General features: G+C 50.4%; 4 protein-coding genes across 4 annotated transcripts; 1 reads left to right on the forward strand and 3 right to left on the reverse strand.

Moving 5' to 3' along the window:
• Positions 1 to 6,525: 6,525 nt before the first annotated feature.
• UCRPA7_627 (hypothetical protein) lies at positions 6,526 to 7,790 on the forward strand (the record flags this gene model as incomplete). The annotated part of the gene is made up of 5 exons (XM_007913221.1): positions 6,526 to 6,933; positions 6,986 to 7,182; positions 7,237 to 7,455; positions 7,509 to 7,687; positions 7,747 to 7,790. 5 exons carry the CDS (start codon positions 6,526 to 6,528, stop codon positions 7,788 to 7,790), a joined length of 1,047 nt encoding a protein of 348 aa, XP_007911412.1.
• Positions 7,791 to 15,162: 7,372 nt separating this feature from the next.
• Positions 15,163 to 16,743, reverse strand: UCRPA7_628 (putative arginine permease protein; the record flags this gene model as incomplete). Its single annotated transcript, XM_007913222.1, has 1 exon — positions 15,163 to 16,743. The coding sequence occupies one exon, from the start codon at positions 16,741 to 16,743 to the stop codon at positions 15,163 to 15,165; it is 1,581 nt and encodes a 526-aa protein (XP_007911413.1).
• A 1,093-nt stretch (positions 16,744 to 17,836) lies between these two features.
• UCRPA7_629 (putative amino acid transporter protein) lies at positions 17,837 to 19,380 on the reverse strand (the record flags this gene model as incomplete). The annotated part of the gene is made up of 2 exons (XM_007913223.1): positions 17,837 to 17,893; positions 17,959 to 19,380. The coding sequence occupies 2 exons, from the start codon at positions 19,378 to 19,380 to the stop codon at positions 17,837 to 17,839; spliced, it is 1,479 nt and encodes a 492-aa protein (XP_007911414.1).
• Positions 19,381 to 20,919: 1,539 nt separating this feature from the next.
• On the reverse strand, positions 20,920 to 22,040 carry UCRPA7_630 (putative zn-dependent nadph:quinone reductase protein; the record flags this gene model as incomplete). Its single annotated transcript, XM_007913224.1, has 2 exons — positions 20,920 to 21,298; positions 21,640 to 22,040. The coding sequence occupies 2 exons, from the start codon at positions 22,038 to 22,040 to the stop codon at positions 20,920 to 20,922; spliced, it is 780 nt and encodes a 259-aa protein (XP_007911415.1).
• Positions 22,041 to 22,244: the final 204 nt, after the last annotated feature.

Here is a 22,244-nt window from a genome sequence, read left to right on the forward strand (position 1 = left end):
AAATCTCCTGCAGAACCATAGTCTGTGCCTTACAGTGTCCAGAGCAGCAACTTGTGGGCCATCATTTCTTTCGTCAATCATAGCATCAAAGACTTGTGCTAAAGTTGGGAACCACTCTCTGCCTGTGCTGAGTTGTTCTAGGAAACTAATCAAATTCGAGCTGCTTCCGATCAGATCTTCTTCAAGGCTTCTGATTTTATTCACAAGATGCTTCGACCACCATTTCCGAAACGTCTCGGCATAAGCAAGCTTGTTAATTCTGGTAGGTATGATATTTGCAAAGAGCGTGCGGCAGAGAGCTTCGTCGGGGGCGTCATTTGTCTGAGCGTATTGTCCTTGATATGTAAGAAGTGCGTTGAGGAACCATTCAAAGTTAACATGGGTGCTGTCTTGGGATAGCAGAACTGGTCCCTGTTCGATTACAGCTGACAACCGAACTCCTCGTAAAGTGAGCGCTTTACTTTCCGTCAGGCTAAACGCCGATGTTGGACTTCGTCTTTTCGAAGCATCGAATGGTGCTGTTCCACTAAAAGCTGTTTGAATGGACATGAATCTCGTGGGCAGTGGCTTGGAGGAGAAATCGGGTACCCAAGATGGTAGGTTGTGGAAAGACCTTGAGCTGCTATCTTCAATAGTGTTAAGAAGATCTAGGTACGGAGTATTGCTTAGTATTGCCGACACTGCCTCCTTGTAGACCTCGACCTCGGGTGTATGATAGTTTGGAGCCATGATAGGATTGAAAGCACCCGGTTTTAAAACACAAGACACTAGACCGAAGCAACCATATATGGCATCTCTCCTGTCAGTGAATTCGCGTCCCCGCATCGTATGTATAGTTTCGGCCAGTACAGCATATGCTCGTTCTGTGTCCGTCATGGACCCAAATCTTCGTCTGAGCGAACTTGACTCCTGGCCATGATATCCATCTTGAATGCGTGTTTGAATAATTCCTAGGGAGTTCAATCTCTGAAGGGTGTCCGAGAATTGGAATCCGTATTTCTTGGTCTCTTCATGTGATCGCAGTCGGCGTGTCAGGAGGCGCCTCCAGTCAGTCGTCGTTAGAGCTTCGAGAAACTCAAGTAGCTCGCTCCATAGTACCGACATCGATCCACACAGCGCGACAACATCATCCACATTCTCTAAAGTCCTAAGAATAACTTCTTGTACAACCCACCCGCGAAGAAACCATCGCCGTTGGATTAGAAACACGAAGAAGAATTTAAACGAGGATCTCCAACGGGAACAGATTTCCTCACCAAAGTACTCAGTCAAGGCCGGGTCAGTGCAAGCTGGATCTTTGGACATAAAGTAATGTCGACCTCTTTCTCGGTAGAGAGTTAGAAATCGGGGCATGAATGCTTGGATAACCCACTTGGCCTCGGGATGCGGTTCTTCTTTTCCCAGCCAGACGATGGTTGTCAACGACTGCTGGAAGATGTCTCCCATAAAGGAAACCTGGTGGGACCGTTCTTCCACATCTCGCTGGTTGATGGAAATAGCGTCGATCCAGACATACTGCGGAAAGACTCCATTCTGTGCGGTGGTTTGGTACTCGCTTAGCCTGAACATTTCTGGCAAGAGCTCCTGATCATCATTTTCGGCAATGAATAGACGTTGACGGAATGCGTGATAAAGAAAGTCAAACGCATTTTCGGTAATGGCAAGGTCCTTCCCATCACACTGAACAGTAACTAAAGCGGGCGGCTTGTCGTCTTCGGCGTGCCTCGCCAAGCCAGAAATCGTGGCTGATTTCCATGTGTATGAAAGGGCACAATAAAGAGGCGTATCCCTGAGACTGACGGTGCAAGATGTCAGAGAGAAGCCATGAGGTTGCCTTGGGTCGATCAAGAGTTGGATGAGTCGAATTGCGCGATCGTCAGGCAAGGACTCATACGTGTAACCATCTTGTATGGACAACTGGCTTAGTGATTCCATAACTAGTTTGCACTGGGCTTTGCCTTATATTGTCGACAGAATCAGTGTCTGTTGTCTGGTAGCTGTTTAGCTCGATCCAGTGCCGCCCATCAGCTCGAAAAACCCCCATATTTCCTTGGCATCCCAAGGAATCCCTGCAGCCGCGCTAAGTCCGCCACTTGGATTAACTTGTTCCGAATTTGGCCGATGAAGATTCATCAAGATGCATATCTTCGTTGAGAACTGGTCGTGTAGAGCTGCAAAATCAACATCCGGTGAAAGAAATTCGATATGTTTGTATCTAGCTAGACAATACATCAAATTGAGCTCGAGTCATTAGCCGTGAGGGAAAAGCCTATACAATTTCAGCAATAAATTTGTAGTCATCTGCAAGACTGCAAGGAATCTTCTATAGGCCGTGAAGACGAAGTTCGTGTGAGTTGCGAGAGGTCCTGGAAGAGAAAACCGCTCTTGCGCCTTTTTGTGTCCGTCCTTTTGAGAACACGAACCAATTCAGACCACTCCTGCACTATGAGGCAACCCAGTTACACGTAGTTTACTTCTGAGTTCTGTAGCAACATTTGCAGGAAGTTCTTGATACAACTCGGAGAATTAGCATCGTTGCCACCACGCTGAAACTTAGAGGTGCCAAAGATACGCTGCCCCAGTTCACATTCTGAGTTGGAGGATCTCCTGCCAGTCGCAATACTATAGTGCTGCAATAGAGAGGCACCTGCTTCAGTATTCGCATCGTATATCCTAGATGCATGATCAAATGCTTGGGCTAATGAGGAATACATAGGAATAATGTGCTACTAGTTGCTAGTCGTCTAAGACAGGGAAAACACCTGGGGTGCATCTGTTAGGCACACTAGTCAGCGTAGTCGCATTTCAAGACACTGATCAATTGGTCGACCTATGACATACACAGATCTCACGAGTCCTGTAATTGTATTGGGGCGTCAAAGCATTCTGGATTATCCAGCCAAGGGATGCCGACGCAAGCCTTGACTGGTTCAGCGCTCTACGAGTTGTTCCAGCCACATCTTCACGAGCTCTTCTTCGTTCCACCCCGTAACACCCGTCCATAACAAAAAGAAGCAATTAAAAGGGGCATTATTTATAGAAATTCACAGAAAGGTCTCTCCGATGTCCCAGGTGATGTGTGTTGTGGCCCACCCACTAGTACCGAGCACACGATCGATCTGCTTTTGGTAGTCGGCTGTCCCCACAGGGCCACGAATCATCTCCACTTGGCCCTCACAGCTTCAAGCCCTTGACTCAAGACAGGGCGCCTAGACAGCCGTGGACCCCTGCCAAGAATGCGGCGATACAACTAGCATGTACGTCAGCTCGTCCATATGGCCGCTGCGCCTCTAGTCGTACGAAATTAGGTGTCGCAAACTATTGGTATTAATGGTGCCGGGGGCCCGGCGTCTAAGGGAGACCACGGTATTTCTCATGTCATTCGCTTTTTCACAGGTCAAAACAACAATTTCTTTGTATTTCAAACCCTATTAGGTCAATTCTTTCGTTATGGCGATGTCTTTCGTTCACAAAGCATGTCTTGCTGCTTGTCTTCTCGCCGCTTCTTCGGCTGCGCAAACTTATACTGACTGCAATCCGACGGAGGGTGAGTCATTTATTTCTCGGAAGACATAAACACTACTGTTAGTTGGTGTTTAGAATATGGCTGATATAAATAATATTCACAGCAACATGCGATGCCGACACCGGTCTTGCTTCAACTTCATACAGCGTCGATTTCACCCAGGGATCTGATGACTCGGCGTGGACGGCCGTCTCCGGCTCAGTATCTTACACTTCTTCCGGTGCCGAGTTCACTATCAATGAAAAGGGTGATGCACCAACTATTGAAACATCGTGGTACTTCTTCTTCGGTCGTGCGGAAGTCTTGATGCGTGCTGCTTCGGGAACTGGAATTGTCAGCAGTGTTGTGTTGGAGTCCGATGACCTTGATGAAGTCGATTGGGAATGGATTGGAGGCAGTGCAGACGAGGTTCAGACGAATTACTTTGGCAAGGGAAACACTACGAGCTATGATCGCGGCGGAACCTCAGACGTCTCGGATACTCAAGGCACAACTCACAACTACACTATCGACTGGACCACCGATGCTATCACATGGTATATCGACGGCAGTGCAGTCCGCACTCTGAACTATGCCGATGCTGTGGGTGGGAAGAACTACCCTCAAACCCCAATGCGCTTGAAGTTGGGCATCTGGGCAGGTGGTGATAGTGATAATGCCGAAGGAACCATCGAATGGGCGGGCGGCGAGACTGACTACGATGATGGTCCATTTACAATGACCGTCGAGAGTGTTTCTGTCACAAACGCAAACCCTGCTTCCTCGTATACTTATGGTGACAAGACTGGCGATTGGACTAGCATAGAGTTTGACGCTTCCACTGACGATGATTCATCTAGCAGCGCATCGTCTAGCGTTGTTTCCACCACTAAGGGGACTGCGACTACTCTGACAACGGCGCCTGGAACCAGCACTGCCACCGACAGTGCTTCGGCTTCAACAGAGACGACTACTGCAAGCGATTCCACGGGAACCACGGCGGCAAGTGGAACTTCATCATTATCGTCGTCGTCAGCAAGCCCCAGCTCAACAACCGTTACCACCTCCGCTGGCATATCCGTAATGGAAATGGTCCCAAAGAACATGATCTCGGGACTGGCGTTTGCCGTGATGGCATATGCCTTCTACCTGTAGCAGGTTCAATCTATGGAGGACGAGAGGATCAGATGTGTAGTTGGGCTCTGTTTTAATTTGTCACCATTGACTTGAAACATCATGTACCGATCTTGTTGGTATCTAAATAAGATAGCATAATTGAATAATATTCGGGCTTATCTGGGTTAGGGCTAGAGCCATTTTCAGAGGAGCGAAAAAGTATCAATCACAATACGTGTGTTGAACTTGCCTCGAGATCCACGCGTGTTATGAAGAATACACAGTCTCCGCCCATCACCATCACGCCAACCCCTGCGGTCTGAGGAGGTGTCTTTCAGCCACACCAAATTGTAGCCTCATGTCGCCTTGTCTTTTATGACAAGATCAAGGGAGTAAAAGATGAGCACTTTGATAACAACAAAAATCGAGGAAGGAAAGCTTCATTAGCCCAGAAGCACTGAGAGAGTCAACATTCCCGGGAGACTACGACATGTTTTTAGTCCCGTGTACGGTGACAACAGGCATGAAGTTTAGCTCGCAGGCTAAACGTCAGTTGCTTGGGGGCACGACAAGCGTACTCCTGCGATCGCTTGACGTTATATTGCCGAGCATTATTTATGATGCCGAGATGGTGCCGAGCTAGCCATGCCCAGAATGATATAAATCTTTTGCAATATTTGATTTTTGGTGTGTCATTCTTTCTCCGACTATCCGAGAGGAAGCACGCTTATCTTTGCGTATGATGATCCATCAAAACACGGCCTGAGACCCACATAAGGCTTCCATGGAAAGTCAGAAGACGTTCTACGAGCTCTAAAATCAATATTGGAGGGTTACAAGCCGGGATAATCAATCATCCACATGCGTGAGATAGCGATGTCTTGAGTTCTACCAGGTTCTATCACTCTCTTTGTCTGCAGGAAACACAGAGATGCCGAAGAGCAGCTTAAGATATCCCGCTTATACCTGACGGCATGGTTACAAATACATTACCGGTAACGGCATGCTAGGAGTCGGTACTGGCAATAGCATGTTGCATCAGCGTAAAAAGGGGGCATGGCTGTACCTTGCCTGAGATGAGATTACCTGGCAATGATGCGAAGATCATAGAATTGCCTTTATGATAAGGTCGATGATGCTGACGAAGCCTGCTATAATCATGGTAAAGGCCAAGTCAGGGATGGTAGACGAAATGCACGAGGCTCCAATCATTCCTGTCGGCTTCAAGGGAGGCGACTCCGGCTCGAAAGAGGTTAAAGGTCTGGGCAGCTCAGGGGCAAACATGAGCAACAAATGAAAGCGCATCATCGGAGACTTGTGATGTTCAAGTGACCCCATGGCACCGTGACCTGGGGTAAGTTTGGGGCAAAGACAAGCCCACGGCTAGGATGGTCGGAAGGCTGCGGTTGCTCCATCGTGTTGTCCCCAGTCGAAGTTGACCTATCAGACAAATGCAGCTTCTGCCGCCCGCTGTCAAAACATCTAAACATTTGGCCAAGCAATCAAATCACTCGGGGCTCCGGCAATTGTATGCGAATGGGGTAATTGTGTCAATTAACTCACAACTCTTCCCAGCCAATCGATAGATTATACCCGGTGATAGAACATCGCCGAACAAGTTCCACAGCACCGGCAAATACTGTCAATATGTCAAAGACATCAATCGATGTCTCCAAATTCGGCACTTCCCATTATGTGGCGATGTAATAGCTGGATCTTGCACGACGTAAAAGGATCGTGGGGTGCAACCATGGCTCCCAGGATTTTCTGTCCGTGCCTCATTCCTTGCAGTCTCAGCTATCGTTGCCAGATACGTCGTTAGTTTCGTCGCCGAGTCGTAAATATCAAGTGTCAAGTCGAGGTCGCAAGTCAAGTCAGCTACCAACAAACAGTTGCTTGTCAAGATGCAGTGGGCCATCCTCGCCGCCGTCGCTCTGCTCGCGCAGAATGCGGCTGCTCAGAACATGCTTCGGTTCGCGTGTTCGCAACTCGTTGTTGAGCGAACCGACCCAATCGTCAACAAGGGCGAATTGTGGACTCCTCATCTTCATCAGATCGTTGGAGGCAACTCCTTCAATATCACCATGGACCCGGATACTCACGATCTCGCAGCACTATCTACTTGTACATCATGCACATTCAAGCAGGATCTTTCAAACTACTGGACAGCGGTCATGTTCTTCCACCACAAGAACGGGAGCTATACTCGTGTTCCCCAGGTTGGCAATGGAGGTCCGCAAGGACGTCTGGTGAACAAGGGTGGTCTCGATGTTTACTACATCCCCAGTGGCAAGACCACGGCTTTCAAGAAGGTAGCTAATAGGGCCTGAAAACTCTCTGCAGAAGATTCTGACAAAGATGTAGGGTTTCCGCATGATTGCTGGAAAGGCCTCGAACACGGATCCTAGCAAAGTTGACAAGAGCGCTATTTGCCATCGTTGCTGGACCTCTACGAGCGACAACAACTTTGTTGGTGGTGCTCCTTGCACCGGTAGCGACACTGTCGCCATTCCCAAAGACCCGTCATGCAAGATGATTCGTCAGACCATCATCTTCCCAACGTAGGTGTCAATGGCAGTTAAACCTAGACGACAATTAGCTTACCCTTCTTTCAGCTGCTGGGATGGCAAGAACCTTGACAGTCCTGACCATCAGAGCCACGTTGCATACAGCTCTGGCTCAGGAGCTACAGGAGGTGGCGCATGCCCATCAACCCATCCTGTGAAGCTTCCTCAAATCATGTATGAACTGATGTGGAATGTCACCAACTTCGCAGACAGGAATATGTGGCCCACCGATGGCTCTGACCCCTTCGTTTATAGCATGAACCTCGGGTATGTGCACATTCCGGCTAAATAATGCTACAGTGCAACTTACTATTCCATAGTGGACCCGCAGCTCACGGTGACTACGTATTTGGCTGGGAGAACGACTCTCTCCAGAAGGCAATGGACAACGGTTGCAACCTCAACGTTGCCTGTCCCAAGGCCGGTCTTACCGTTCAAACATCCGACCAGTATAGCGCTTGCACAAAGCAGCAGCAAGCCAAGGAGAATGTCGATGGCTGTAAGTACTGAAAATTGGGAACTTTGACTTATAAAGCGCTGACTATTTCTGTTCTGTAGGGCTCAAAGCTCTTCCTCTAGGTGATATGGCTGTAATGGCTTAAACAAGGCTTTGCGAGTCATAATTTCATCACTCTCGACCGCTTCCAAGCCAACTTTCCCCTAAGTGGTTTATCAATAGACTTTTGCAGCAGAGAAATGATGCCATCCAAAATGCTGCTTCATAGCTGCCGCGTAGTGGGGCTTACATGCCGATGCTGAGACGGGTTTCTTATCATTCGTTTTACACCGACATGTTGTGGATAGTACTTCTTTCGAACTCCTCGCATATCACATTTGTTAGTATAGGTAGATTGTCGATCTTTCAACTTGACAATTCTCACAATGTATTCACCTAGCTCTGAGCGTCGTAATAAATCATTATGGGATTTCTCACCTATCAGGGACTTGTCACAGTGGCCACAAGAGATCCAAAGGCGGACAGTAGAACACGTGAGTAGTTGATGACGGCACAGAGTTCCGAAATTTCATTAAAATGAACAGGCGGCTCATGTCTGTCATCTTGACATTGTCTATTTAATAAATACCGTACATGCTGTTGTCCCTTTCATCCGGACCATTTGATGTTCATTTCCACGTCTCTCCAGAAAGTATCCGCTATGAGAATGACGGTTAAGTAGCTGATGCTAAGAATTCTTCGAAACAAGAGAATCAAAATCAGAATTTGCAGCGCTTGCAAAGTCGTGAGTCCAATAATTTGTTACGTCGTGGACGGGGAAGCTGGATGTATTAGATGAAGGGCTCGACGGCCGACCTGCCGCGTATGCAAACGCCATGCGGTTCGAGCCACTGGGGTTGAGGTAAGTTGTGCGACCAGTGGTTCCTGGGAAGGACGTGCAACCAGTGCACTTCGCCGTGAGCTGCCAGTGAGTTCCATTTGTTCGTGTTCCGGTTTTTAGGGTTTGGTAGGTGGCGCCGGTATAAGCGGTTGGTGTTGTATGTTGCCTGTGATCGTGTGAGGTTCTGTATGTTTAGTTTTGGATGTTGATGGTCTTACGAGGCGTAACGAGAAGACACGATAGCAGAGTTTCCATTTGCCCAAGCGACGGTTAAGGGGTTCGAAGTCATTTTTCCACCCCAGGCAAGGCCAGCCCAGCCTACTTGATTAGGAGCGATAACTTGGAGAACCACATCAAATGGTGTCTGTGAAGACACGCCACTTGGTACAGCGACGCGGAAAGTGATGCCACTGCCCAAATTGTACATGGCATAGTACGTGGAGAATGTGAAGCCAGTCTCAGGATCTCGATACACGGAAGAGTCTGCTGCTAGACTGCCTGGCGCTACATAAGTCGTTAACGAGGAATCTTGAAGGCAATTGATGGTTTACATGCCAATACCCATTAGGGCCGCTGCAAACGTGACCCCAAAAGTCCAACGCATCTTGGGCTTGGGGACACGAATGTTAGACGGCGAGAAATGTGTAATAGAGAACTAAAGGGTAGAAGGGGGTTATCGAAGTGTATGACCTCAGTAAAGGCAATCGTGTCACTAACAACGCCGAGCAGTTAGCGATGTTTTGGGGTAGAGAACATGCCAAGACTGGAGTATCTTGTATTAATCCCGTCACTGATTTCAAGCTGTCTGGAACCCACATTTGCTTTCCGTGAGCAATACAATCTGCTCTGATTGAGGCCGGCCGGCAGGCTGCTTGGGCTTATTGCCACACCTGAGGACACCAAGTGATTGGGCGTGAGACTTCAATTACGAAAATCAGCTCTTCATAGTGTTTAACACGATGTATGGCGGTATGAAAAAGGTTTCGTGGGGATATATGAGAAGAAATATTCCTCTTGGAATCTTGAACGGCGAGCACGAACTTGTTCTCTCCATCGTGGTGATGTATTAAAAATGGGCCGGCCACCGTGTTCCGAATCGACTGCTTCGGGTGGCGGAACGCCGAAAAGTCAGGTTGGAGTAGCAAAGAAGCTACATTGTCAAATGCCATTGTATTTAGCCGTATAGTAATTGGTGTGTATAGCAGCGTGGTTAAATAAGAAGCTGATTCACGTGGGAAGTATATAGCCGCTTGACAGCACCAGGCTTGGCTGACAAAAACAGCGGAGGACATTGGCGCGATCGTTTACATGTGAGATCGAGGCTATGAGGGGCAATGAGCACAATTGGATTTCGAAGTAGCAACTTAATTTCAGACGTCGGGTTTCCTAACTCTGTACGGCAGGTGTGACTACGACACTCAGCCTGTTTCTCTACATCTACAGCGAAGACAAACAGGTTCCCGGGTCATGTCACACCACTAGCAACGTCTTGTTCTAGAAAGACTATTTTGGGGCGCATTGCAAAAGCAAGAAACTCACTTTCCTTGGACCTTTGCAAAAATGAATTTTGGTTGTTGTAATATATCAACATGCAACATACCACTTGGAGCCTCCGTTGACCAGGTTCTACAAGTCAGATGACACAATACAGAGCTAATGACGCACGTAGTAAGAATTATATCCACCATTGTAGTTAGTATGTGTGAGTCTGCTGAGATGATATTTCGGATAAGATGCCGTAGCGAATCGAGGCTCCAGCAGATGGCTGGCCGAAAGATCTCTACTAGTTTGGGGGTCTTCAGTCCAGTCTCAGCATCACTCTGCTCAGATGAGCGAATGCATTACTCCAGAAACAAGAGAGGACCCAGAACATTGAAATCACTAGGTCTAACCTTTTCCAACATTCGAATTGACGTCTTCTCAAAATGTGTGTATGCGAACTAGTATTGGGTACCTTGTTATTTTTGTAAGCGCCTCTTGAGGTTTCGTGGGAGACACGAAGAAAAGTTACTATCGAAACCTGTCTAATCTATACAAGGCTTTGATACAGCGAGCAAAATATCAATATCTTCACAATCCTCCCATAACATCCACCCAGCCTCGAATGGGAATTGTTTCCAAGCAGCAAGCCTGTCGTCTTGGGCTATTTTGCTAGGAAGAGCAAGCGCGTCTTCAAGGGCGCTGGCTGACCATCGCAATATCAGCCGACTTAACTCCTTCTCACGAGACCGTCCAGGCTGATCGAATGGCTCGTAGAACCGACTCCGTAGCTCAGAGACTGCTTGTTCCCGGATTTGGCTGGCTTGAGAATTAGAGCCGCATTTATCAAGCAGCTCTGCAAGATAAAGATGACTTGATGCGGCCATGACGGTATTATCATAATCACTCGCCCAGCACCCACAAACTACCCACATGCCAAACTCCGAGATTATTTGAGAGAACATCAAGATAGCATCGACAAGTTTTCCTTCCAGCATGCAGGCCCGACCTTCGAAAAAGGCGCTCTGTCGGTGCTTGATACACCAAGGGCTACACGTCGTCCCCCGACTGTCGGCAGCTATAGAGTGATAAAGCAATGCTGCTTCCTGATGCTTGGCTGCTGTCGCTTCACAAGATCTTGCTAGACCGATCTTTAGTCTTGTACTCCGAAAGTCACCATCCTGCCAGGCACAGCAATTTCTCGAATAGTACTTGGAGTGAAGCGCCGTACATATCATGTAGCAGTCATATGGGTCCTGCCGCTTTGGGTTATTCTGCAAAGTAAGAGAAAATGCAAGCGCTTCACATAGATATGCTTCCTTTTCCTCTTCAAGGTCCCAATCTGCTGTCATCTGCAATGACCTGAGCATTTTTCGGATCGTTTCTTCGGCCAGGTCATAAACACCCCAGGCCAAGAACGTGAAGGTTATAGATCGTAGAAACTGGTATAACAAGTAACCATCCTCGGCAAAGTGACTTTGAATCAGTGCTGTGTAGTTTCTCACAGCCTCGTTAAGCTTGCTCCTCTTTCCCAAAGTCATGTAAGTATCGATATTGTTCCTGAGTAAGGTTTGAACAACGTTGTCATCTAAGGAGGCTTTCTTCAAAAAGGCAGGTAGGTCGATGAAAGCAGAAAGTTCTTGTTCTGCTTCTGCAAAATTATTGTCTTTGCAGAGACTGTCGATGATAGAATTTGTTGTTCGATCTATGCGCCAATGATGTTGGGGGTCTTTCCTGTCAAGCAGCGTTCTTGCCTTGATCCAGATTGCTCTCGCCTCTTGAAATCTTCCTTGGCTGTCTGTCGCAAGGGCCAACAAATTCATCGATTTGAATAGAGGCAAGTTGCCCATGCACTTAGTATACGACTTGCCCTGAGTAACCGGGAGCATGAGCCTCTCGATTTCTTCGTTGAGACCGTAAAAGTTGTAAATGTTCCCTAGGCATAGGGCCTCATCTATTCTTTTACGTGTCATTGTCGCGCTACTCCAAATAATTGAGTAGCTCCAATTGGACAAGAGTTTGGGGTTTTGTACGGGAACTTGAATGCTTAGAAGTCGGCTCTCAAGTATTTTCGTAAGCTCTTTAGCCTCGTCAATCCGATCAACGCCCAGCATACAATCAACACGACATCTCGCGGCAGAGCACCACCCTAGTGTGACTAGAGGATTCTGCTGGGACTGTGCCAGAATATCCATACATCGGTGATAGTATCGTTCCGCTCTCTCTTCGTCTTGTATTTCGTCATGACATCTCAAACAGTCGCCGACCCTGGCTAAAGCCCAAGCTTCTTTGAGGTCTTTCTTGTTGTGAACCTTTTCGGCTGCCATCATAAATATTTTCAGCGCTTGTTTCGGCCTGGATCTGTAAGTCAAGTGTCCATATGCCATCAGACTGAGAAACGAAAGCCCCTTAAGCGACTTTTCGAGAGCTTGGAATAGGATGTCCAGAGGATTGGCGAGTGCCTTAACATGCATTAAGCACGTGCCGACTTTAGACCCAATCAGTTGCACTTGAGTGATCTTATGTAGCTTTGGGTTTAAAGCCATTTGCTTGACCAGCCCATGTAGTTTGTGGGTGTCGAGTGGCAGTCTCTTGTCAGGCTCTTCCATAACGAAGTCGTACCAGCGCTCAACGTAACCCTGTGGAGCAGGGAAATTTGTAGATCCAAGACCCATTAAATTGATACAAGCTCCTCGCGAGTCATTCTGCTGTTCGTGACGTGAAGATAATTGATCTAGAAGACCTGTAGCAATCGTGTCCGGCAAGCGCGTTTCTGGACCCACAAGAGTATCCCATGCCAGTAGGAAGTGAAGAAGATCATCCCAGAATTCAAGTGGTAAGGGGGGCACTTTAGCTTCACTTCCATTGTCTACGGAGAAAACGTACTCCATCCAGTTGAAGATGTCAGTGGAGTTCAGAAATCCTTCTAAGAGCCCCGATGTCTGCTCAAACTGTGGGTCCGAGCTGAGAATGTGCGACATCGTGTAACTTGATGCGTAATGCAGAAGGGGATATTTCTCGGTCAATTCATCCAAACTCTGGGTGTTGTCTTTGCGACGCCATTCGATATCTATCAGATACCGTAGACAGGCGAATGCAAGGAGTCGTTGACACTCTCTTTGATCAAGACAGAAAAATTGAACGTTCTCATCATCGCTTTCCCACTGATTTGGTGGGCGAAGGAGAAATTCCCGAATGGATGCGTGCCCAAAGTAGACAAGATCATCTTGAACAGTAACAATATCTCCGCAAGCATGAATGATTGCCTCTTGAGTGACAGCGTAGGACTCGATTTCTATGCCGGTCGGTGTAGTTGTCGAAAACGAATATGCATATGCCTGACTGAGTTCAGTCACAGTAAGAGGTCGAGATGCTCCGATTATCAGGCAGAGGAGCCTTTTCGCGCGGATCATGCCTACAGAAGGGGCTTTGGGATGTCCATCGAGCCTCCCTATAAGCATCGCAAAGAGACGGGCGTACTCTCTGTTGAGCTCGTTCGGTGAACGATGAAGAGTACTGTCGATTTCATGCAAGCAGAATGACTGCCGCAGCTGTTTGAAAACGAGCTTGATCCATAAGAACATAACGCTAGACCGAGATTCGAGGTCTATCCGAACGCGCTCGCGAACCGCTTGATCAGTAAGATTTGGACAATTGTCCAACTCAAATGCAATGAGTTTGTTTAGGTCCTCGCCGACCAGCGCTTTGGTAATTTCGATGGATCGATGCCACTTGCTTAATGCAGATCGTAAGCTGGATTGTCGCCCTGTAAGGAGCAGTCGCACATTGCTATTATCTTCAACTAGGTCTTGAAGATTAGCCAGTGGGCCACTCTTCAAATCATTCCAGTCGTCCACTGATTCATCAATACCATCTAGTACGATGTAGACGCTTTGTCGATGAAACTCACAGAGCTTACGAAGTTCGAGGCAGATCGAACTCGGCTTTGTGAGCTCTGCGTGGTTCTCCAACAGTCTGGGGATATGAAGATTCTGCTCATCTTCCGAAAGCGTGTTGAGTAACTGCCACAAAAGACATTTCAACATACTGTTAGACCTCCTGGTCTCATCGTTGCCGGCCCAGAAAGAGAAGAACAGCGCCACATGTCCTCGCTTTTTCAACTCCTGTGCTACTGAAGATGCTAGCACAGACTTTCCACTCCCCTTTACACCATATACGGAGAGTATTCTGTCAGAAACATCGTCAACAGCCGTCATTCGTGTTGATGAACTAGCTATAGCTTCTTCGCGACATCCCATCCAATGGTTGAACGTATCATGTGCCCATAGCCATTCGGCTGTCCCATCCAGCTTCTCGGGTATGAAGTCCAACGTGGATGGGCGTAGAATCTTGCTCAAGTGAGACTTTTGACTGAATTGGATCGTCGACTCGGCCAGGTAAAGTTGTAAAATGCTTGTCGTGCTTTCAATGCGTCGCAAATGTTCTTTGAACTGCTTTTCTAGGCCCCCTAAAACAAGATGCGCACGCTTTAGGACGCCAGGATGCCCATTTGATCCGTTGACCTTGCTTATAAGGCGTTGAAGGCCATCGATTTCAGTTTGGACATCTCGTAATACTGGTGCCAGGCGAATACCAAGGCCCCTGCCTAACAAGCTTCTCTCATTTCGTTGTTGAATATTGGATAATATTTGGCCGAGAACTTCCAACTGCGGCTGAGAGGCGCCGACGACCTTGGCCATTCTAGCCCCGCTAGTGATTTGGCCAGCAGCGGTCGCCACATGTTGCACAAGCTTCACCAACTCGGGGACAGCTGCGATGACGCCAACGACCTCCATCAGTTTGAATACTGTTGCAGAAGATTGATTTTAGGCGTCTGATTCAAACTGAATGTGTTCAAGATCTCTCGATTCAAAAAGATAATAATGCTCAGCCCAGCTTGGTTGCCGCCTAAAGGTGTTTCAAGATGTCCAATGAATGAGCCATTCTCACACAAGCTGTTCAGGATGTGGCTATGCTTGTGCAAGCATGCACCTCGGACACTACCAGGCAGTGCAGCCAATAACTTTTTGACCAAGATGCAAGCCTTCATACACTCGTTGATACTTCTTATATTGTCCTGTACATTTGTATTTTCTCTTCATACAGAGCGCTCTCAAGCACGACACTCCCTTCTCGGCCAAAGGAATATCCTCATCTTTCATGCATTCAACCCCTCCGCCGTATTTATGTACCTGTTCAAATCCACACACTTCAACGGCACCATCTTCGTGCGGAACCACACCTTGTACCCGACAAACAGGGCCACGAAGATGATCAGACTAACATAGCACGCAAAGAAGTCGCTCGTGTGCCAGTCGATAAACACCGCAAAGCCATTCGTCACCAGGATCAGCACGTTGAAGAACAGGCCGTACCACGACAGCCACGGCTGGCAGGGCGCCAGGTACGGCAGGTCCGCGAGGGGGATGCGCTGCGCGCGCAGGGCCTGCCGGAAGCGCACGTGGCACGCGTTGATGAGCGCCCACGCGATGAAGCCCGCCACGGACGTGATGTTGAGCAGCCACGTGAACACCTCGGCGCCGCTGGCCGAGAGGTTGAGGAAGCCGACCAGGCCGAGCAGCGACGAGAGCGCCACGGCGACGTACGGCGTGCCGTGGTTGTTTGTGCGCGCGAACAAGGCGGGCGCGTGGCCTTCTTTGGCGAGGGCGACCATGATGCGGCTGCTTGAGTAGAGGTTCGAGTTGGCTGCTGAGAGCACCGCGGTGAGCAGGACAGCGTTAATGATGTGTGCCAGCACATGCACGCCGGAGAGGTCAGCGATGATGACCAGCGGCGACGCTGAAGCGTCAGTTGCGTCCATCTGCAGGTTCTCGTTGGTATACGGCACGTCGATGCCGATGAAGAAGACGAGGGCTATGAACAAGACCGTGATGCCCCAGTACGTCCAGCGAATCGCCGACGGGATCGCCTTCTCCGGGTTACTCGTCTCGCCCGCACCCACGCCCACCAGCTCCGCGCCCTGGAAGCTGAAGCCGGCCGTGATGAGCACCGCCCAGAATCCGACAAACTTGCCGATGGCGCCGTCGACGAGGTGCTCCGCGAACAGCCCCGGATGCACCCAGTACTTGAAGCCAAGGTACCCCTGGTCGCCGACGCCCGCGTTCACACAGATGGCGAAAATAATAAAGCCGATGACGGTGATGACCTTGATGCTGGAGAACCACATCTCCAGCTCGCCGTACCAGCGGATCGGCAGGAAGTTGACGGCCGTGAAGATGGCCCAGAACACGGCGATCCAGATGGCGATGCTCAGGCTATTGTCCCAATACTGGATGATGAGACCCGCTGCTGTAAGCTCGAGAGCATATGTGATGGCCCAATTGAACCAGTAGATCCAGCCGAGAGCAAAATCCCATGCCGGATCGAGGAAGCGTGTGCCGTAGACGGTGAAAGAGCCCACGACTGGGATGTACGAGGCCATCTCGCCCAGACTGACCATAACAGAGTAGACAACCGTGGCGATGAAAACGTAGGCGATGAGAAGCGACAAGGGGCCCGAGACAGCTAACGCAGAGCCCGTTCCCAAGAACAATCCTGTGCCAAATGTACCTCCAATGGCAATGAACTGTAGATGCTGGCTGTGCAGGGCTCGCTCGAGGCCGCTGTTGCTCTCGCCGGGCTCGACATCGTCTGTCGTCGGCCGCTTGCCATTGTCACCCTTCTCACTGCTGCCCCGGGGAGACTTCTCCGCAACAGGGGCGGCTGAGGCGTCTGCCATGTGTCAATCGATGAGATGATTGCCGAGACGGATGTGCTTGTGCATGCAGAAGGGGTAGGAGCGAAAGCGCTTGGATAAAATCACCAGAGAGAAGGGCACGAGAGCAGATACAAAAGGACTTTGGCATGAAGGAGTCACCTTCCCCAAACGCCGAGCAAACTTACATTTTCTTCGAAATCTTATGTAAAAGTTACGTCTGCGGATGGTCAACGGGAGTCATTCTGATGGCAAATCGATGCCCGAACTCGCTGCGTCCAGCGAGCGAAGACATGCCCCCTGAATTTCTAGTTCGATTCGCTACCCACTCGTAACAATCCTCCCCGTGACTCTTTCAGCATCTCTGTTGCTCTCACCGATACCAATTGAGACATTGCAGCAGTCTCAGAGCACACGGCCAGCCCCGAATCACGAGCTCACAAACGAGGAAAGAAAAATGTTCAATCAGACCATCTGATTCGGCGCCTCGCTGGGCCTAAAGTTTTTATTCCCGCCCCACACATGCGTATGACGCAGACGGCTCTGGGCTTTGCTCCTGACTACTGACGGCGATCCGGGCGCCGAACTTCGGCAGATGGGCCGCTACAAGGGCGCTAGAAAGCTTCGAGACTTTCTAGCGGCTTGGGCGCGCGCCGGTGAGATGAGGATCTCCCCCCTGTTGTGGATGCATGTCGACTCGAAGCACAAACTGGTCCGTATCGCTGTAGCGGATGTTAATTGTAAAGAGCTTGAGATAGGTGTTGCATTTGAACGCTTTACATGAGAAACGCAGGCGAAGTCTTCTTCACTGTCCTACCCTCCTCTCTGGTGCTCAAGGCACTGGGACCATGTCGGTATCAGAAATCAGGGCGGACAAGGAACCGAAGTCTTCTGTAACAATAATGTCTAGCTGTATGCCGCCTGTTGTGCGGGTGCTACCATGCTCTTTCGCAATGGCTCGAGTCTATCATCTATCATCCACAGCCTCTCTATGATACACCTTTGTAGCTGTCATTGAATTGCGCCGTCGCCCATGTCAACAGCCCGATGAGAGCTCCCATCGGCATGTAGTCTATAGTGCACAATGGTAATCCAAAAACTCCATGTCATGACGTCTTTAGTACTGAGAACACGTAAACGACCCGTGGACTGTGCCGTCCTTGTACTGCTCGATCTGTCGCGAAAGTCAGCCTCGTCATTCAGAAGCACCATCGACAGAGAATAAGGGGGGTCACTCACAATATCAGCAACGCTAGCATAAGTGCCAACGCCCAGCACCACCATGCCAATCACAAAGCACAGGCCGTTCGAGACGCTCAGAAGCAGGTTCTTCCTCTCCCACCAGCGGCCCTCCTTGATGAGCATGAACCACATCGCGGCAGGAAGGTAGAACGTGAAGCCGGACACGAACAGCGACGAGATGAGGCCGAGCAGGTCCGAGAAGAAGGGGATGGCCTCGGCGATGACCCACGCGACGACGGTGACGACGACGACGAGCGCCAGCCAGGTGATCCAGCCCACGGGCGTGTTGATGTAGCGGATGACCGAGTCGCGGAAGACGCGGCCGTGGATGTAGCGCGCCACGACGGTGGTGTTGATGCTGCCGGAGATGAAGATGACGGGCAGGGCGAGGCCGAAGGCGATCTTGGAGGGGACGTCGCCGGCGGACAGCAGCGCGGGCGAGGCGACGCCGTTGCCGACGAAGCAGTAGACGATGGCGCCGGTGCACGTGTAGATGACGATCTCGATGGTGCCGAGGGCGACGATGCTCTTGGGGAAGTCGGCGGGGGTGTGCATCTCGTCCATGAAGCTGAACTGGCACATGGCGAAGCTGTACGCAAAGACAATGTCGAGGATGGGGATGAAGGCCTCGTACAGCGACAGGTTCGGCTGCGGCCAGGCGGACCAGTCTACTGCGCTCAGCCCGCCCACGCTGTCGCGGGCCTGGACGCCGGTGGCGATCATTGTGAAGATGATGGCGATGAGGATGGACGCGAAGTCGATGTAGCCCAGAATGGCCAGGTCGGCAAACGTGGGCGGGATGGCGAGCAGAAACAAGATGACGGCCGAGACGACACTGAAGACGATGGAGCAGGTGCCGTGGTCGGTGAGGTTGTTGAAGGCAATGGTGCCGGTCAGAGCATGCGAGCCCAGCGTGCATGTCAGCTGTAGCACGAACATGGCACCGACCAGCTCGTACCCAAAGCGGCCCATCATGAGGCGGCCGGCGTCGGCGTAGTGGGAGACGTGCGGGAACTTGAGCTTGACCTGGCCGACGACGTAGCTGGTGTACATGGCGATGATTCCAATGCCAACACAGCAGATCACACCGGCGACCATGCCCAGCTTGGCGAAGGCGCCAGGGAGACTGAGGCTGCCGAGGGCAATGGCCTCGACTATGAGGACAATGACGAGGCGCTTCCAGCCGAGACGATGGAAGTTTGCGTTTCCTTGCGCAATCTTTTGCTTTTCGAGGTCGGTGGGCTCGATCTGACCGGTGCTGGAGGGCCGTCTCGCCAGCAGGCCGGTCCCGTGCTTCTTGGTGCCGGAGGGTCCCGCGGGAGCAACGGTCTCTTTGCCGTCATTCCTGAGGATCTGGCCCTCTCTCTCTCTAGACAAGGCTTGCTGCTGCTCAAAGGGCGGTGGTGTTTCGGCCGCCATTGTGAATGGGCTCCTTGATGCTTGATCGGTTGATTTGTGTGTATTAGTTATTATGGTATGAGGGGGACGCTTCTTCTTTCTCCTACAGCCCACCCCTTTCGTCTGACAGTTGATGCTGTTCCACACAGTAAAGATGCTCGATAATCAATTAATTAGTTGATTGAAAGATGTAGGTTGGAATCCAGAAGAGAGGAAGGAGGGGAGACAAGAAAAGGAGGCGCCTCCTCCCACGAGTAATTAGCTGCAGCGACCTTCCGGAGACGGGCCTGCGGACGCTGCCATGGCGCCGGATTACTCTATTTTGCGCTGTAATCAAATCATCGTGGAACTGACTGGAGCGCAGCCCAAAGCCCTGGGGCGTGTCTCGGAACCAGCCAGAGGAGGCCAGGCTAACTTGGGGACGGCGGCGGCGGCCATGGCAAGGCAAGGCAAGACAAAAGGTGATCGGAGTTGTGAAGTCTGAAAACGTTTGTCATAGTGTCATGCTTTGCCCCGCCAAAATGGAGTCAGGCCCTAACTTACTACAAGTAGAGTAGAATGGTGCCTTTGCCCCGCCGCCCACCGACCGCTAACCAGCAATGCAAAACGCGCACCCAGCTGATCGCCATTTCGTGGTTTATCGCTCGTCAAAGTGCTCCACCATGATCAACTGTTCCCCTGAGCTGAAATGATGGCGATTCAAATGCCTTCGGTCTTTGGGAAAGCGTTGGATTGTTAGGTACCTAGCACGTCTAGGTAGAGTGTTGACTGTTGACTGTTAAAGCCAAGCATCTCGCTCGCTCGATCTACCCGCACTAAACCGGCCCACCATCCGATGAGGCTCCCCACTGTAACCTGTAACCCTGCACAACGTTAACGCTGCTAACCCACAGCTGATCACCTGTGGCTGCCGGGAGGCGTTAGCTTGGCATGCCAGGCACAGTCAGTACATGTACAGACCGAGAGGCCCTTATTATTTCGGGAATGGCACACTACTGCTGGCCCCTCTGCTGATGTTTCCTGCGCAGTGAAAAGGGACTCGGTTCTAGAAGACCCTAACGTTACCATAACTTGCGCCGCGCGCCAGTGTCCGAGCCATCCGATGCCACCCGCAAGCCATAGCCCGTAGCCCACAACCCACAACCCCGTGTTCGCTGACCGTAGGCCGCTTAGTAGCAAAGCACCGTATACAGAACGTCCCATGACCTGAATATGTTTTTCATCTTGCCTACAGTACCTAGGGATTAGACGGCGGCTTTCCAGTCCAGCTGGATGGGAGGTCTCAGGCATAGGCATAGGCAACCTTGATTTGATTGCATTGTGGGGAGGTCGGCCAGCACCAACCAGCGTCCGATCGCGATGCATGCGTCACTTTGGCAATTCTATAATCCTGCAATGCGCAGCAGATGATTGCCCTTGTGCCTTATGGCTACTGGCGTTCTCCTGGAATTCTCACTCTTTCATGTTCAGATGGCAATTTGCCCAAGAGACTCCCCCCCGTCACCGTTAACATAAGGACTCCGAAATTCGTAGTTGACCTCTTAAGATTGAAAGTCTATCTCACAGAGTAACCACCAGTTTCTCGCAGCTCACACTCATCACTTCATCCATGACGCTCGGCAACTGCTCCAGCCCGTGGCCTACCACTCGTACAGGTACCGGAAGTTTATATTTGTCTTCTTCCACCAGTCGTGCAAGGGCTTGAACGATGGCCTCTCGGTCCTGCAACTTGACCAGGGAGCTGCCGATCACATCAAACTTTGTGACATCCTGTGGTACTGGTACGTCAACCCCAGTCATGAGCGATGCGTACTTCTTAGAGCCAGACGGGTCTAGAACGTCACATATGTCAGTCTGTGACGCCCCAGCACTGACGCAGTCGATGATCATATCCACTCCTCTTCCGCCAGGCGATGCAGTCTTGATGTCTGACACCACACTAGGCGAGTGATAGTCAAAGACTCTGGTTGCGCCGCGCGAGGCGACATGGGCGTGATTCTTGGGCGAGCTTGTTGCAAGAATTGGCAGTGAAGGATGAGCGAGCCTTAGTAATTGGATTGCTGCGGCACCAGTTGCAGAGCTACCGCCCAGGATCAACACAGATGAAGGCGTGTCTCCCGAAGTTGATGTGCCGGGTAGGTAAGGGAGTGAGATATTTAGAGCCCCGTAGATGACCATAATCGCAGAGACATAACCTATTCTAGACGTAGTAACACTGTCAGTATTCCGTTTCTACTAATAGCTCATGGCTTTGCTTGTTCTTAATCGGAATAGACTCACGGTAAGGATGCAGCCTCCACGAGGCTGATGTTCTTCGGCTTCCTGGCTACAGCCCACTCTGGCATGACGACGTGCTCCTGATAGGCACCTCCCCAGTCCTCGCCAATTTCTCGACCAGCCATCCATGCTGTGACCTCATCGCCAGGCTGGAGGTGGTTGACGCGCGGTCCAACTGCCTCCACAATGCCTGCACCCTCAACACCGAGGATATAGGGCCATTTAGAGATCAGTATCCCGAGATCGCGCTGTTTACAGTCCAAGCCATTAAGGGCGACGACTTGCTGGCAGACGAGAACCTGGCCAGGGGAAAGCGTTGGGATCGGGATCTTGACAATTCTCAAGGGACCGCCTTTCTGGAACAGCTGTAGCTGGGCCGTCTCATTATCAGGCTTTGTCGCCATTTTTGCTACGATTCAAGTCACAGTCAAGATAGCTGCTCGATTTTGATCGTTACGAGACTTCGATAGTAATATGGAAAACTGGCGAGGAACACCCATTATATAGATATTCTCACTGATTCTTTACTCCATGGCACCCCAATCTAAGAACTTCATCTTTCGAGCATAATTGACAGGCGAACTAGGTCTTGTCGCATGTAGAAATGA

Source organism: Phaeoacremonium minimum (assembly GCF_000392275.1).
Source record: "Phaeoacremonium minimum UCRPA7 unplaced genomic scaffold PA7_03_scaffold_39, whole genome shotgun sequence".
In the NCBI taxonomy this organism is placed as follows: Eukaryota; Fungi; Ascomycota; class Sordariomycetes; order Togniniales; family Togniniaceae; genus Phaeoacremonium; species Phaeoacremonium minimum.